The sequence below is a fragment of the Astatotilapia calliptera genome, chromosome 8 (assembly GCF_900246225.1).
Source record: "Astatotilapia calliptera chromosome 8, fAstCal1.2, whole genome shotgun sequence".
Lineage (NCBI taxonomy): Eukaryota > Metazoa > Chordata > Actinopteri > Cichliformes > Cichlidae > Astatotilapia > Astatotilapia calliptera.
In genome coordinates, this window is record NC_039309.1 from 6,579,815 (window position 1) to 6,592,408 (window position 12,594).

General features: G+C 40.4%; 1 protein-coding gene across 3 annotated transcripts; it reads left to right on the top strand.

Moving 5' to 3' along the window:
* Nucleotides 1-774: 774 nt before the first annotated feature.
* LOC113028146 (PDZ domain-containing protein 7) lies at nt 775-11,008 on the top strand. 3 transcript variants are annotated; one of them, XM_026178175.1, is made up of 18 exons: nt 775-997; nt 1,543-1,644; nt 1,769-1,982; nt 2,511-2,648; nt 2,768-2,942; nt 3,056-3,232; nt 3,651-3,798; nt 4,941-5,001; nt 5,096-5,270; nt 5,365-5,588; nt 5,673-5,837; nt 6,541-6,656; nt 7,553-7,644; nt 7,815-7,906; nt 8,149-8,220; nt 8,587-9,201; nt 9,781-9,881; nt 10,212-11,008. In XM_026178175.1, the coding sequence occupies exons 3-18, from the start codon at nt 1,820-1,822 to the stop codon at nt 10,353-10,355; spliced, it is 2,658 nt and encodes an 885-aa protein (XP_026033960.1). In that variant the 5' UTR covers nt 775-997; nt 1,543-1,644; nt 1,769-1,819; the 3' UTR covers nt 10,356-11,008. The 3 variants fall into 3 exon arrangements, with proteins under 3 accessions (XP_026033960.1, XP_026033961.1, XP_026033962.1); XM_026178176.1 differs by having other exon boundaries at nt 1,549-1,644; XM_026178177.1 differs by having other exon boundaries at nt 795-817; nt 1,549-1,644.
* The last annotated feature ends 1,586 nt before the right edge of the window (nt 11,009-12,594 follow it).

The following is a 12,594-nucleotide window of genomic DNA, read 5'->3' on the forward strand; positions in this document are numbered from 1 at the left end:
GCATAGTTCCCATTTCTGTATAGCTGTATATCTCAGATTTCTTTAAAGTTATTTATTTCATATTCTGTATAGTTTTTCATATTTATATCCTGTTCATATCCTGTACATAGCTTGTACTCACTACAGCCTGTACATACTTATAGTTATGGAATATTCACAACATACTTCATACCGTGTACATTATAACATAATAGACCCATTTCTGTAATATACTTACATATCTATATTATTGCTAATATATATTGTAATATATCTATATCACTAAGCACTTCTGGATGGATGCAAACTGCATTTCGTTGCCCTGTACCTGTGCATGTGCAATGACAATAAAGTTGAATTCTATTCTATTCTATTCTAAATGCCTGCATTCTTACTCAGGGAGTAGTACTGGAGAAATCCTCAATTAAAAGCAAGCAATATATAATGTATACATGTATAATAAATATAAATTTAGCTTTGACACACATACTTAGTTCGTTTTTTCTGGTTGCATTACTGTTGATCTGATCCTGAAAACCAACTTAAACCACAGTGTTACAGTAAAATAAATATAATAAATATAGAATAAATATAAATGGTGCTTAGGTATATTGAGTTTATTAGAATTTCCTTTTAATTAATATATCCAACTATTACTTGTGTGATTTACTTGCAGTTTACTACCTTTATTTGATAGGTATGGCTAGTTTGGCTGTTATGCAATGTCATTTGATTGGCGTGTTATGCGTCCAATAAAGCACTCTCAATTCAACGCAATCCAGCCAATGGACGGATTGTGGGGGCGGGGCTTTGTTGACGCCAGAAATGTCCAGGCCAGGTGCGTTGAGTCATTTCCCACAAACATAGACTCAGGTATACGAAACAGCAGAGTTGGTTGTTTTAATTTAAAGAATATGGGGTGAATAGAAAGGATAGAGTGGAAGCTTCGTAGTGCCTGGTTGTACTTAAGCAGAAAACGTTAGAAGAAGTCAGCGGTGTTCAGAGCACGAAATGAGTGGTAGGTATTTATTTACGCGTCTTTATTTTCTCAGACACCATATTGCAAAAAATATCCAAATTTAGCACTGACGTTTTAGATACTATAGAAGCTGGATTAAATTAAGACGCAGAGCACGTTTATTACACGTTTTCTCATTTGAATATTTATATGCTAAACTTAAATTTGGCCGTTTGACGTAACTTTTGACGTTATTTAGCGTCGCTGTCCTTGGTCCTGAAGCTCAGTGAGGCGCTCAGGGGGAACCCCAAGATGGTAACTCTTAGTGACATGTAACCATGGCATCAGCACCATGTGACTTCGTGACTCTTAAGTGGGTCAGACAGGACTTAAATAAACCAGTTAAATCCTATTTCTTACCTCACCTTCTGCAGCAAGAATAGCTAAGAGTGAACCTTTCCTGAGCTGATTTGGAAAGAATTTGGTAGCTCCATATGTTCGACAGGTTTTTGTTTATTTGTTTCTTTTACATCCAAATGCATTATGGTGTATTCATATGATGTGCAAGTTTTTATTCATGCATCCAATATTGATTTGGTTCTGAGACTCAGACAGGTGAGAACAATGCAACATGGGCAGGAATGGGCCAGAGTGTGACTCCAGGAAGCAAAAGAGTCACTTATCATGTGGGAAAACAGCCAACCTCAGTGAGTAAAATCCAGTTTACACCACTGCACATTCGAGTGATTTGAAGTTCTCTTAAATGTGAGTATAATGCAGTATCACCATGCAGGGAATACAAGACAATCCGTCTGCTCTGTGCTCCTGTAGAGTCCTCTGCGTGGAGCTGAGAGTGTGTGAAAGGAGACCCCGCCAGCCTCCATGGCTCAGTCGTCAGACCCATCCCGCAGAGAGAAGACCCCAGGGACCCAAGGGTCACACACAGCTACGCGCAACCTCTTACGGAAGAAGGAGCAGCGCCGGCGTGGAATCCGATCCTCCTCACCAATGGGTCGGGTCATCCTCATCAACTCTCCTGTGGATGGTAAGGAGCAGTCAAGCTGGCTGCTGGTGTAGTGCAGTTTGTAACACTCCTGATGACTAAACAGTGATTCCTTCTAATTTATTAGTCATAGAGAGCGGACAAATAGTTTTAGCATTCTGTTATCAATACATTAAACCAAGCATAAGTCTCACAACATGAATCCACAACACTTTTATACTCAAGCTTACAATCACAAGAATTAAATTCTGTGGACAAATGCACAGGCACTGCAGATTAGGTTTAATATTTGGGGCTATTGTGCTTCTGTAACATGTCTTCTTTTATACTAAGAGAAAGAAAAAGGTCTTGATTTTTCTGCATGTTGTAATGCAAGATGCTAATTTATGCTAATTGGAGTATGTTTAATGAGATAATGCAGCATTTTTAAACATAAAAGCAGACCTGGAATGAAAAATTTTATTTCTGAAAACTGGCCAAAAATGTTTTTAATTACAAACTCCGTAGATACTTGACCCCGTTGAAATATTCACCACAATCACCAACAACTTTTGACTTTAAACACTTTAGGTGGTGATGATAGCGAGGACCTCCACACAATCACAGTGGATAAGTGTGTGGACGGCAAGCTTGGATTCAGTGTGCGTGGAGGCTCAGAACATGGTCTCAGCATCTTTGTCAGTAAGGTAGAGGACAACAGTGCAGCAGGTAAGATTAATTTAGTCTCTGTGGAAATAAATAGATGTAGCCAGAGATGTGAGAGTGCACAGAATAAACATTTGCTGTGTTTGTTACTCACAGTATTTTATTTGTGTGCTTGTTTTCAGAGGCAGCAGGCCTGCTCGTAGGTGACAAACTGGTGGAGGTGAATGGCATCAGCCTGGAGAGCATCACCATGAGCAGTGCTGTGAAGGTGCTGACGGGCAACAACAGGCTAAGGATGGTGGTGAGACGTGTTGGCAAAGTCCCTGGTATCCGCTACTCCAAGGAGAAAACTACCTGGTAATAAAGCAGTATTCCTATTCATGTTTATTCCCCAAAAATTATTTTTAAAAAATCTGTCAGATTTTTTTCCCTGTAGTGATCAGCAGTGAGGTGTGCTGTTACTTTTTTAGGGTGGACCTGATTCACAGGCGTATGGTGGTGGAGGAGAGTGGACGGACACCTTCTGAGGCCAGCTCAGGCAGCGCCCTGCAAAGGATTGTCCACCTTTACACCACCTCTGATGACTACTGCCTGGGTTTCAACATCCGTGGGGGACAGGAGTTTGGTCTGGGCATCTATGTCTCCAAGTACGTACACCTGCTAGAGAAAGAAAGAAAGAAGCATGTTCATAAAATTTAAATGGAATTAAAAAGGGAAGAAGGAAGTTTGAAACATGCCTGAATGCCCAACTTTTGACATGCACTCCTCTCATAGCGTAATTTTTTTGTATGTTTTTCTTTCTGTTTATTTAGTCAATAAAAAAATCTCTGCCACTAATATATCGCTGCAATAAACAATAAGTTTTTATTGTTGACTCATCTGAGGATCATTTTCTTCTAAAATGTACAAGTAATGACGTAGAACTACTCAGAATGTTTCAGAGTCTTGCTTTTTGTTAAACCAACAGCTCCAAATCCAAACAGCAGCTGATACGCATTTGGTATTTGAGCTTCAAAATACTGACACAGTTCATCATTTAAGCCCTTGCTTGTCTCATTGTCCCAGATTGGATCCTGGTGGTCTGGCTGAGCAAAACGGAATTAAGATGGGGGACCAGATTCTGGCTGCCAATGGAGTGAGCTTTGAGGACATCAGCCACAGCAGTGCTGTTGAGGTCCTGAAGAGTCACACACATGTTATGCTGACCATCAAGGTGAGGGTGGTGATGTATGACATAAATTGCAGAATACATTGCTTGTTAAATGCAAAGAATGTCATAGCCTCTAGAAAATGTTTCGGTTTTTAATCTGGTACACAAACAGTTAATATAATTCTAAAAATATATAATTAGATTAACTACATAATTATAGTTAATATAATTATATAGTTCTAATTTTATATAATTATAAAATTATACTAACTGTCACACCAAAGCCAGTGATTCTAAGTCTTAAATTGACACTGATAACCCAGGGTGAACCCTGAAGTTACCAGGATAAGATGAAAATCTTGCTTCATAGTGGCTTAATTTGGGAAACTGAGGCTTCAGAAAGTTGCTGACCTGAAAAGAGGTGCCTACAGCACAGTGTATTGCTTTGAGCCCAGGCTTAAAGTAGCTATAAAGTTATGTTATGGTCTGTTTGAGATATATACTTTTGATTCAAAGATGTCAATAAACCATATGCCTAGCTGTATCCACAGCCCTGACATTGTGTTAGTAGAAGTAAAGCTGTCTCAGTTGGATGTTTGCTGCTAAATAAAATCTTAACAACTTAAAGATGCCTCGTTGTGTTCTGCAGTCGGTCTTTTTTATGGGAAGCATGCCAGCCCTTTCATTAAAGCCTCTTTCAGATGATCCGACATGTATCACCTTTCTAACCTCTTACCTGACTTTCATCTTGAATTCTCTCACAAACACAAACTACTCCAGTCGCATGGCTACGTGGTCGATATAGCAGCAGTTAGTGTGGCAGAGCCGACAGCTGGCATGCAGTCATAATATTCCTCACTCACTTAACTTGTCGGAGCTTGGGTTTCGCACTGTGAAAAATAGCCAGGCCATGTGCATTATTCACCAGGCAGCTGGGATCAGGTGCTGATCAAAGCATAGAGCCGGTGTATTGTGCAACTTTTTTGTTTGGGAGATCTTTTACTTTGGTAACTGAAACAGATCCTACAGTTAGAAACCATCCCAACTATCAAAGATTACTAGAAAGTCTGGAAAGGAAACGTGTTCGTCATGTAGGTTTTTGGGCGTGTGGTTCTCCGGTTACACTTTGTCAAATATAGTGATCCCATAAAAGTTTAACTGTTTCTACTGTATCTATTTGCATATCTGTGACCCTATCTTCACAGGAAGCAGGACAGTACCCTGCTTATAAGGAGATGGTGGCAGAATACAGATGGCTTAATAAATGTATGTATGTTTTTTTTTCTTCTAAAGTTTTCTTCTGTTCTGTTTATATCAGAGTGAATTTATCCTTTTAAATCTTTTAATCTTTCTTTATTAGTGGCCAATGGTACTCAGAAGTCTTCCTCCCAGGGCTCAGAATCCTCTTCAGCCTCTTCTCTGTCATCTGGGACTCCGGTGAGCTCTCTGAGCGGCCTGTCGCAGGTCATGTTCCCGCCTAGCCTGCCATTTGGTTCTGACATGGTGGACGTGTGCATCTCCACCGAGGACCAGAGGTCTGTGTCTGGTTTGTTTCCCCTTTAGAAGCACTCAAGCTAAAGTTCTTCTGCAGACCACACCACATGTGATGCTGATAGTTCTTATGTTCAGGTCTGAGTCAGAGCAGACAGAGACTGCCATTCAGACAGATCTACCTCTGAGATCTGGGACAGACACCACTCGCAGCCTGGGACGGACCACTCTGCTCAAAGACACGGTGATTCGTGGAGAGGAGAGCAAAGGGAAGAAATTGTCTCCCAAAACAGCCGTGCTGCTGGCTCTTAGCAGGCCAAGCCGACCCATCACCAGGTCACAGAGCCAAGTGACTGTGTCAGGTGAAAGTGAAGCAGAGTGAAATATATCAAAATGAAATGGTTAAACGGTACAGTAAATAACCTTCTGTTACTACCCCACCATAGAGATAAAGCAGAAAAAAGAGAAGAAGCAGAAAGGAAAGGACCCCGAGGAGAAGAGCACCCTGCAGCGCTCGAAGACCTTCGTTAACTTGCTTTTCAAGGGTGGACGGAAGAGAGACACTTCAAGGGGGCGTTCAAAGTCCCCATCCAAAGACAAGGCTGGGAAAGGTAACTGCCTTGCTTTTCATTGCTACAGTGACATTCACATTATATCAAACTGAAAATGAGATGTGCGGCCAGCGAAGATGCTGAAATATCTTCTGCAATTAAAACAGCAAACGAGAAATAACATGAAGCAAATAGACAGCAGATACCTGTCAATGCTGAAAATGTCTTCATATCGCATGTGATTTGAGTCCATAGATTCAAATTTTTTGTTTGTGATGTTTCCTTTATATCACGATATCTTCCAATTTTTCTTATTTTATTTTAAGTTTATTTTTGAAGAAATTATGTGAAATATGTTCCAATTTGTCACAGAAAGAATCGTTTTTTCCTAGATCACTTTGTTGGATCAAGCACCACCTCTAGTATAATTTCCACACACACCTCACTTTATTCTTTTTGAGTAATCCTGCTAGCAAACAGACAAACTGAAACAATCACTGGGCAGTGGAAAAAACAGGAACTTTTCAGGCATCTAATTGTTTATTTATTAGCTAATTACTTTGGTGTATGGTGAATTGTCATGGGGGAGGTCTTTATCAGCAAGAAAAGCAAGAAAACTTATGAAAATACAGTTAAGAAGTACTAAGTTTAATCCCCTCTTTACGTTTCCCGGTACCATCCAGTGGGCCGGATTGAAGTCTTTGGTGGTTGCCTGATTTAGACACACATACTCAATATTGATTCCACTCTGCAATGTTTTTAGATGGAGGACGGGCTGGTGAGATGCCAAATTCAGAGATGCTTGGAGTGGTGGAGGACATGGCCCGCAGGCTGCTGACTGAGGAGGAAGTGGCTGCTGTAATGAAGACGTGCAGAAGGGTAGGACGCTGAGTTAAAATCTGTAGGCATACTGAGTGTTTGTGTGTTGACCTCTGTAGTGTCCTCATCCAAGGGAGTAATAAATGCCTTTTTGTCAGATGCCGCTAAAAATGTGTAACAATGTTTTAACAAAAAACAAAACAAAACCCAGGATTCATTAATATTTTCTTAGCTGAATTTGTTTGTTTTCTCCAACTAAATTTCAAACTACCTTAGATCATGAGTGCACATATGATGAAAGTCAGGCTGTGTTTTACTGCCATCCATTCCACAGAAACACTTAGGAAAACTGGATCTTCTTCACAGTCCTCCTCAGACATGATAGTTTCAGTTAATTTTTCCATATTTACTGTGTTTCTGATTCACTGACATACGCATGTTGGTAAGAACAAAATAGGCTGGTGTGCAGGTGTCTTTAATCCAGTGGTAAATTTGTATGTACAATTACTTTGTGTTTGTGATATTGGAACATTTCTACACAGTGATTAGTAAGTGAAGCCAAGGTGCATTTATGCTTTGATTGATGAGAGGTAACAGTCCTGTTTTAGAGACTTGCGATGTGTTAGCGTAGCTGTAGCAGTAGTCTTAGGTTTAGCAGGCAGGAGAAAAGAACATTTTATTGTTTAGGGATTTTTCATTGGCATGAAAACAGGCCAGTTTGCAACATTAACCATGCATGGTGTAAAATCACAGGATAACTGTGAAGTACTGTCTCACTGATGTCATAAGTTGGTGTGTCAGGGCAAAGATGCTAAAGGACACCTTCCCAAGCCAGCAGCTTTGACGCCCTGGGTGTGAGAATGGCCCATTTGGACAGTTTGTTTCAGTGTCCACTTGTAAATGTAAGGAAGTAATAAAAGCTGCTAAATGCTTACTAAATGTATTTACTCTCTCAGTACGTAGCAGATTGTTCAGTGGAAAATCTGATACGTCAACTGCTGGTTGTGCTGGACCGACCTGAAAAGCTGCTGCTGCTTAGAGAAGTGAGGTAAGGACAGGGAAACAATGGCGTTGGAAATGTTTCCAGAGAGGCTGAAGGATTTTTCAGGATAACCATCTCAAACTGAAATCCAAATGTTGCTCATTGAGGAGCTGAAGACTAATTAAAGATGTAAGAACAATGACTCAGCGTATTTTTTGTTCATCCACGTGTCTCAGAATGCTGCTTCCTCCTTCTGATCTGAGTGTATTCAATAACATGGTGACTGCCATTGAAGCCGAGGCCTACGATATCCTCAAGTATCGCTCAGGTGTGTATGAGAATTATCTGATCATGATATTCGAGCACCATCAGAGTCAGAGTTGTTTTCTGATATTACAAACCGTATCTTTTCAGTTAGCCCAAAAATTAGCATTAACTTAACACAGTTTAGTAGGACCTCAGTAGGCCCAGAAATTCTCTGTCCTGTAAAATATGATTATTTTACTCTTTGTCTTATCACCATTTACCACCTTTCTGTAAAGTTGCATTTGTCTTATCTTTCCATTGTAGTCCGGACTCCTCCTCTTCGCTCTCCCATTTCTGGTCGAACACCAAAACGGCGCCTCATCACTCCCATCCCAGGTCAGCACCTCCACTGCTAGACCTTTTCTCGGTCTAGCTTTTCTAAGGATGAAATTCTTTTTTTTTCTTTAAGCATATTGGTGAGACATAAATCCACTCAAGGAGGGATGAAAGGACCAATGAAGTAAAACTATGTTGATGAATGTGATTTTTATATTGGAAAAGTAAAACAGTGTTTATTGGCACTATTGTTTAACCTCTTTTATTGTTATTTATGTTTGATTGAAAAGGTTTGAGATCTTTGGGGGGGTTAAATGGGCTTCCATACTTTCCATTCAACTGTGAAACATTTTCAAACCTCAGCCTGAAGTGAAAGTGTATTGAACTTGAAAATAGTTCCTGTAACAACATTTGTTCTCCTTCTAGATTACCGGGGAGGCTTTGAGCTCCACAGTGCTGAGGAGGTGGAGAAGGAGGGCCACCTGCTGGAGGAGCTGGAGAAGCTCAGCTTGACTGGGCCCCGTGTGTCCAAAGACAGGCTCCACACCTCCAGGTCCTTCACACCTCTGCTGGACATACCGGTGGATGGATACAACACAGAGTCCAGAGACCTCGGACCTCCAGCTGCCAGTCCAGTGCTCCCCAACTGGCTGCTGGCCCGCAGCACCGACTCCAGGCCGCCTCTCCAGACAGAGATCGGCACGATTCGCTCCGTCCATTTTGATGAGGTGTCGCTGCACTCTACTTCAGATAAGGGAGATACGAACTTAGAACAGGGACGGCCGCCGTTAAGAAACAGTCGCTCTAAAGGCAAAAAGGAGAAAAGTGGGGACAGGAGTAAAGAAGCCGTGTTTACGCTGCAGAGCGCTGCTCGCAGGAGTCGGCCTTTATTGTCGCAGGTGTTTGGTTCAAATCAGAAACTGGGGAGTGAACAGGTGAACGGTCATCAGGCTTCTTCTGAGGACAGGATCAATGGCAGCGACTCCAAACAGGAGTATGAGCTCCGAACTGTCAGCATCTCCAAGACCAAACAGTCTCTGGGTAAGTAACTTTATTTGATGCCACTCTCACATTCAGAATAACTTTGTACCTAGTTTCCCAAACCAAGTTAAACTGAGGCATTATAAACTTTCATGCGACTAATTACAGAATAATGGAAGTAATTTTTAGTAATGCTTCTGAGCAAGAGATGCTTGGTATACAGCCTTCTCCTTCAGCCATTTAAAAACAATTGGAAAAACAATGTGTGCAGTCTGCTCTCACATATCAAAGTGAAAATTAAAAATCATTTCAATTGCAAATGTTTATCACATATCAGAAAAATAATCCAGTGAAATGTGTTTCTAAAAAAATCTGAGGCTGGAAACAAGCTGACATGCTTGATTTTCATGTGGTAGCCTGCCCCTCGATACCCTGGCTCTCAAAACATAATGCCGAGCTGCAAGAACGCATTGTGTTGCAACAGTATGCATGGAATTGATTGATCCTGTGGAAAACACTGGAAAATACTAACTGTATGACATACATTTTTGTATTTACTTCCTATATTTAGATTAAATATGACATTGTTTATGTATGCCTCCAAGTACGCCTCTGACTTGTGCTGCTGTGATGCTGCAGGTATCAGTATATCTGGTGGGATGGAGTCAAAGGTTCAGCCGGTGGTGAAGATTGAGAAGATCTTTCCTGGAGGAGCTGCCTCCACCTGTGAAGTTCTCAAGGTAACATGACAGTACCAAGCAGAAATCTTATAGAAAGAAGACTTATCAGACCAGGCAGAAATCTTCTATTGTCCAATTTTAGTGATTGCAGCAAATTGCAGCTTCAGTTTCCTGTTCTTACCTAACAGGAGTAGCATGTTGTGTGGGTTTCTGCTGCTGAAGCCCATTCATTTCTAGGTTTGCACTGAGTTGCTGCCATGTGTGATTAGCTGATTAGATATTTGCAAGCAAACAATTGAATAGGTGTACCTAATGAAGTTGCCAATGAGTGTATATAGTTCAGTGCATTTATTCTGTCAGTGTCTGACTGGATCTCCCTCTGTTTCCCAGGCTGGATTTGAGTTGGTGTCTGTGGATGCTGTTTCACTGCAAGGGGTCACCCATCAGCATGCCGTTGACATAATCCGAAAAGCCTTCAGCAATAAGGCCAAAGACCCCATGGAGTTTGTTGTCAAAGTCCCCAAAGATCTTTGAAAGGACTCTGAGATGCTTTTGTGGATTTAGAAAAAATATCCAGTGATAAGCAGCCGCCGGAATTTAACTTGGATACAGGTAAACTTTTACCAGCACACACACTGCTGAGGACTGGTATGCATTTTTTGCCATTCAAGTTAAATTTGGGAACAAGGACACAGAAACTTTCTGAACTGAAGCAAAGCTGCAGATAATATTTAAGAGAAAATGAACAAACCAAAAAGTTGTGTTTGTGTACAAATGAAATCTCTCACTTTTTCACAACCCTGGGGCCAGTGCCCGTCCAGAACATTTTTAACTTGTTTGACCAATATCCATTAGTGCATAACAGATGGAGAACTGTAGGTTATGCTCCTGAATTTTAAACTGTGCAGGATGGCAAACTTTAACTTTTGAGTGCCTTTGAAAGCCCCAGTGGACTGAATATTAATAAGAATCCACGTTAAGGTGGCTTTAAATTCAATTTTCTACCTGAAGAGGGCAGACACGGACCATTCACAATATTCCTGTGGACAGCAGCTAGCAAGAAGGATTTCTGAAAAGTTACACCAGAAAATACTAAATGTAAACAAAGAATTAAAAATGGGAGAAAATACATCTGTACATGGAGGAAAGACCTGGTGTAATAAATACAAACTGACACAGCTGTTAAACTTTTGTCTCTTTTTTTATTATTAAAACCAGAGTGGGTTTGTTCAAGAAATGTACAGCATGAAAATATACATTTAATGTTTTCATACAAATATTGTGGATTATAAAATTATACTGAGGAACCAAAACAAACATCTACACAAACAGTAATATACAGGCATCATATCTGTAGGAGCAAAATATAGAACGTGGGACATTGCTTTGGTCTATTCACAGTGGCTATGCTTTTATTGTGAGATGAACACATCTCTGGAAGAAAACTTTATCATGTTATGGACAAGTGAGGTTTATTTACATAATAATGGAGGATAATAATGATTCACTCAGCAGTGAGAGAGGAACAGGACGCGTCTCCTCCTGTGGTACAGGGGCGTAAATAAACAGATTCAAGCAGTCGGTGGAAAATTAGTTTGACTTTAAACGAAAACGTCACTTGGTACAAGAGCTCGCCATTTCAGCGATGAGTAATACGGAAACGTTCATAACACTTTATCCACACAGAAAAACGACGACCTCTTTGAGAGTAGTTTCTCCAATTATGATTAAAAAAACAAAACAATGATAAAGGGGAAAAACAGTCACAATATACTGTGTGATATAAGAAATTAGGCATTATGATTTCCCTTTAATATCTGGATGTTTGAGGAGATCCAAAACACTGCATCTAATTCCCAACACTGACAACCTCTCCCTTATTTACTTCTGCATGCTCAGCAGCAGGTCCACAACCACAAAATAAGGCTGCTCGATTTAGGCAAAAGCCACAATCATGATAATTTTGGACAAAATCTTGCAATCCTGATTATTTAACATGATTACTGATGATTTAAAACCGTGAATTTGCTAAACCTAAAAAAAAAAGGGGGCTTTTCACATGGGATTTCCTTGACCTTCAGGCTAGTTGGTGCATTTTAAGTTAAACTTACAAAAACTGCTGCTCCTCTTTGGACCAGAGGGAGAGCAGTAGCAGATAACCAGCAAACATCCGGTTAACCATCACTGAAAGAGGACCAGATGAGAAACCCTCAGAGATCCTGTTTGCAGGCAAACACTGATGATCCTTTCACTTCAAACATGTTCTGGAGTTAGAGCTTGTTGACCAAAGACTCTTGTTTGTCTCTCTCCATTTAGTTCAAGCTGAACTGAATGGTGAATTTGTTTTCGGTTTTAGGATAGAAGTGAAGTTGCACTGCTGTAAAGGACAGGGGTGCGCTTGATTTATTACCAGACAAAATTATCATCCATATTGTCCTGATGTCATATTTCTTTAAAGCCAAAATAGTTTGATCCTAAACTTAAGGGAGAAGTTAACGGTGTTTCCACCAAACACTAACAAAATGAAGACAGTCTAGCTTTTGCAAAAACAGCAAGACGATTATGCACAGGTGTACATAAGTAAATAAATCATGGCTAATCTCCATTTTGCTGCTTCAGTTTCAGAGTCCTGGGCTATTTCTCACCCGTAAAACACATGCTCAGCATTTTACTAAGAGTGAGCACACTTTTTAGCGTAGATTTGAATAAGATGTGACTGACTGTACTACAGCACTGGTAACAGAAAGAGGTAAACATGACATGGAGATTGTTT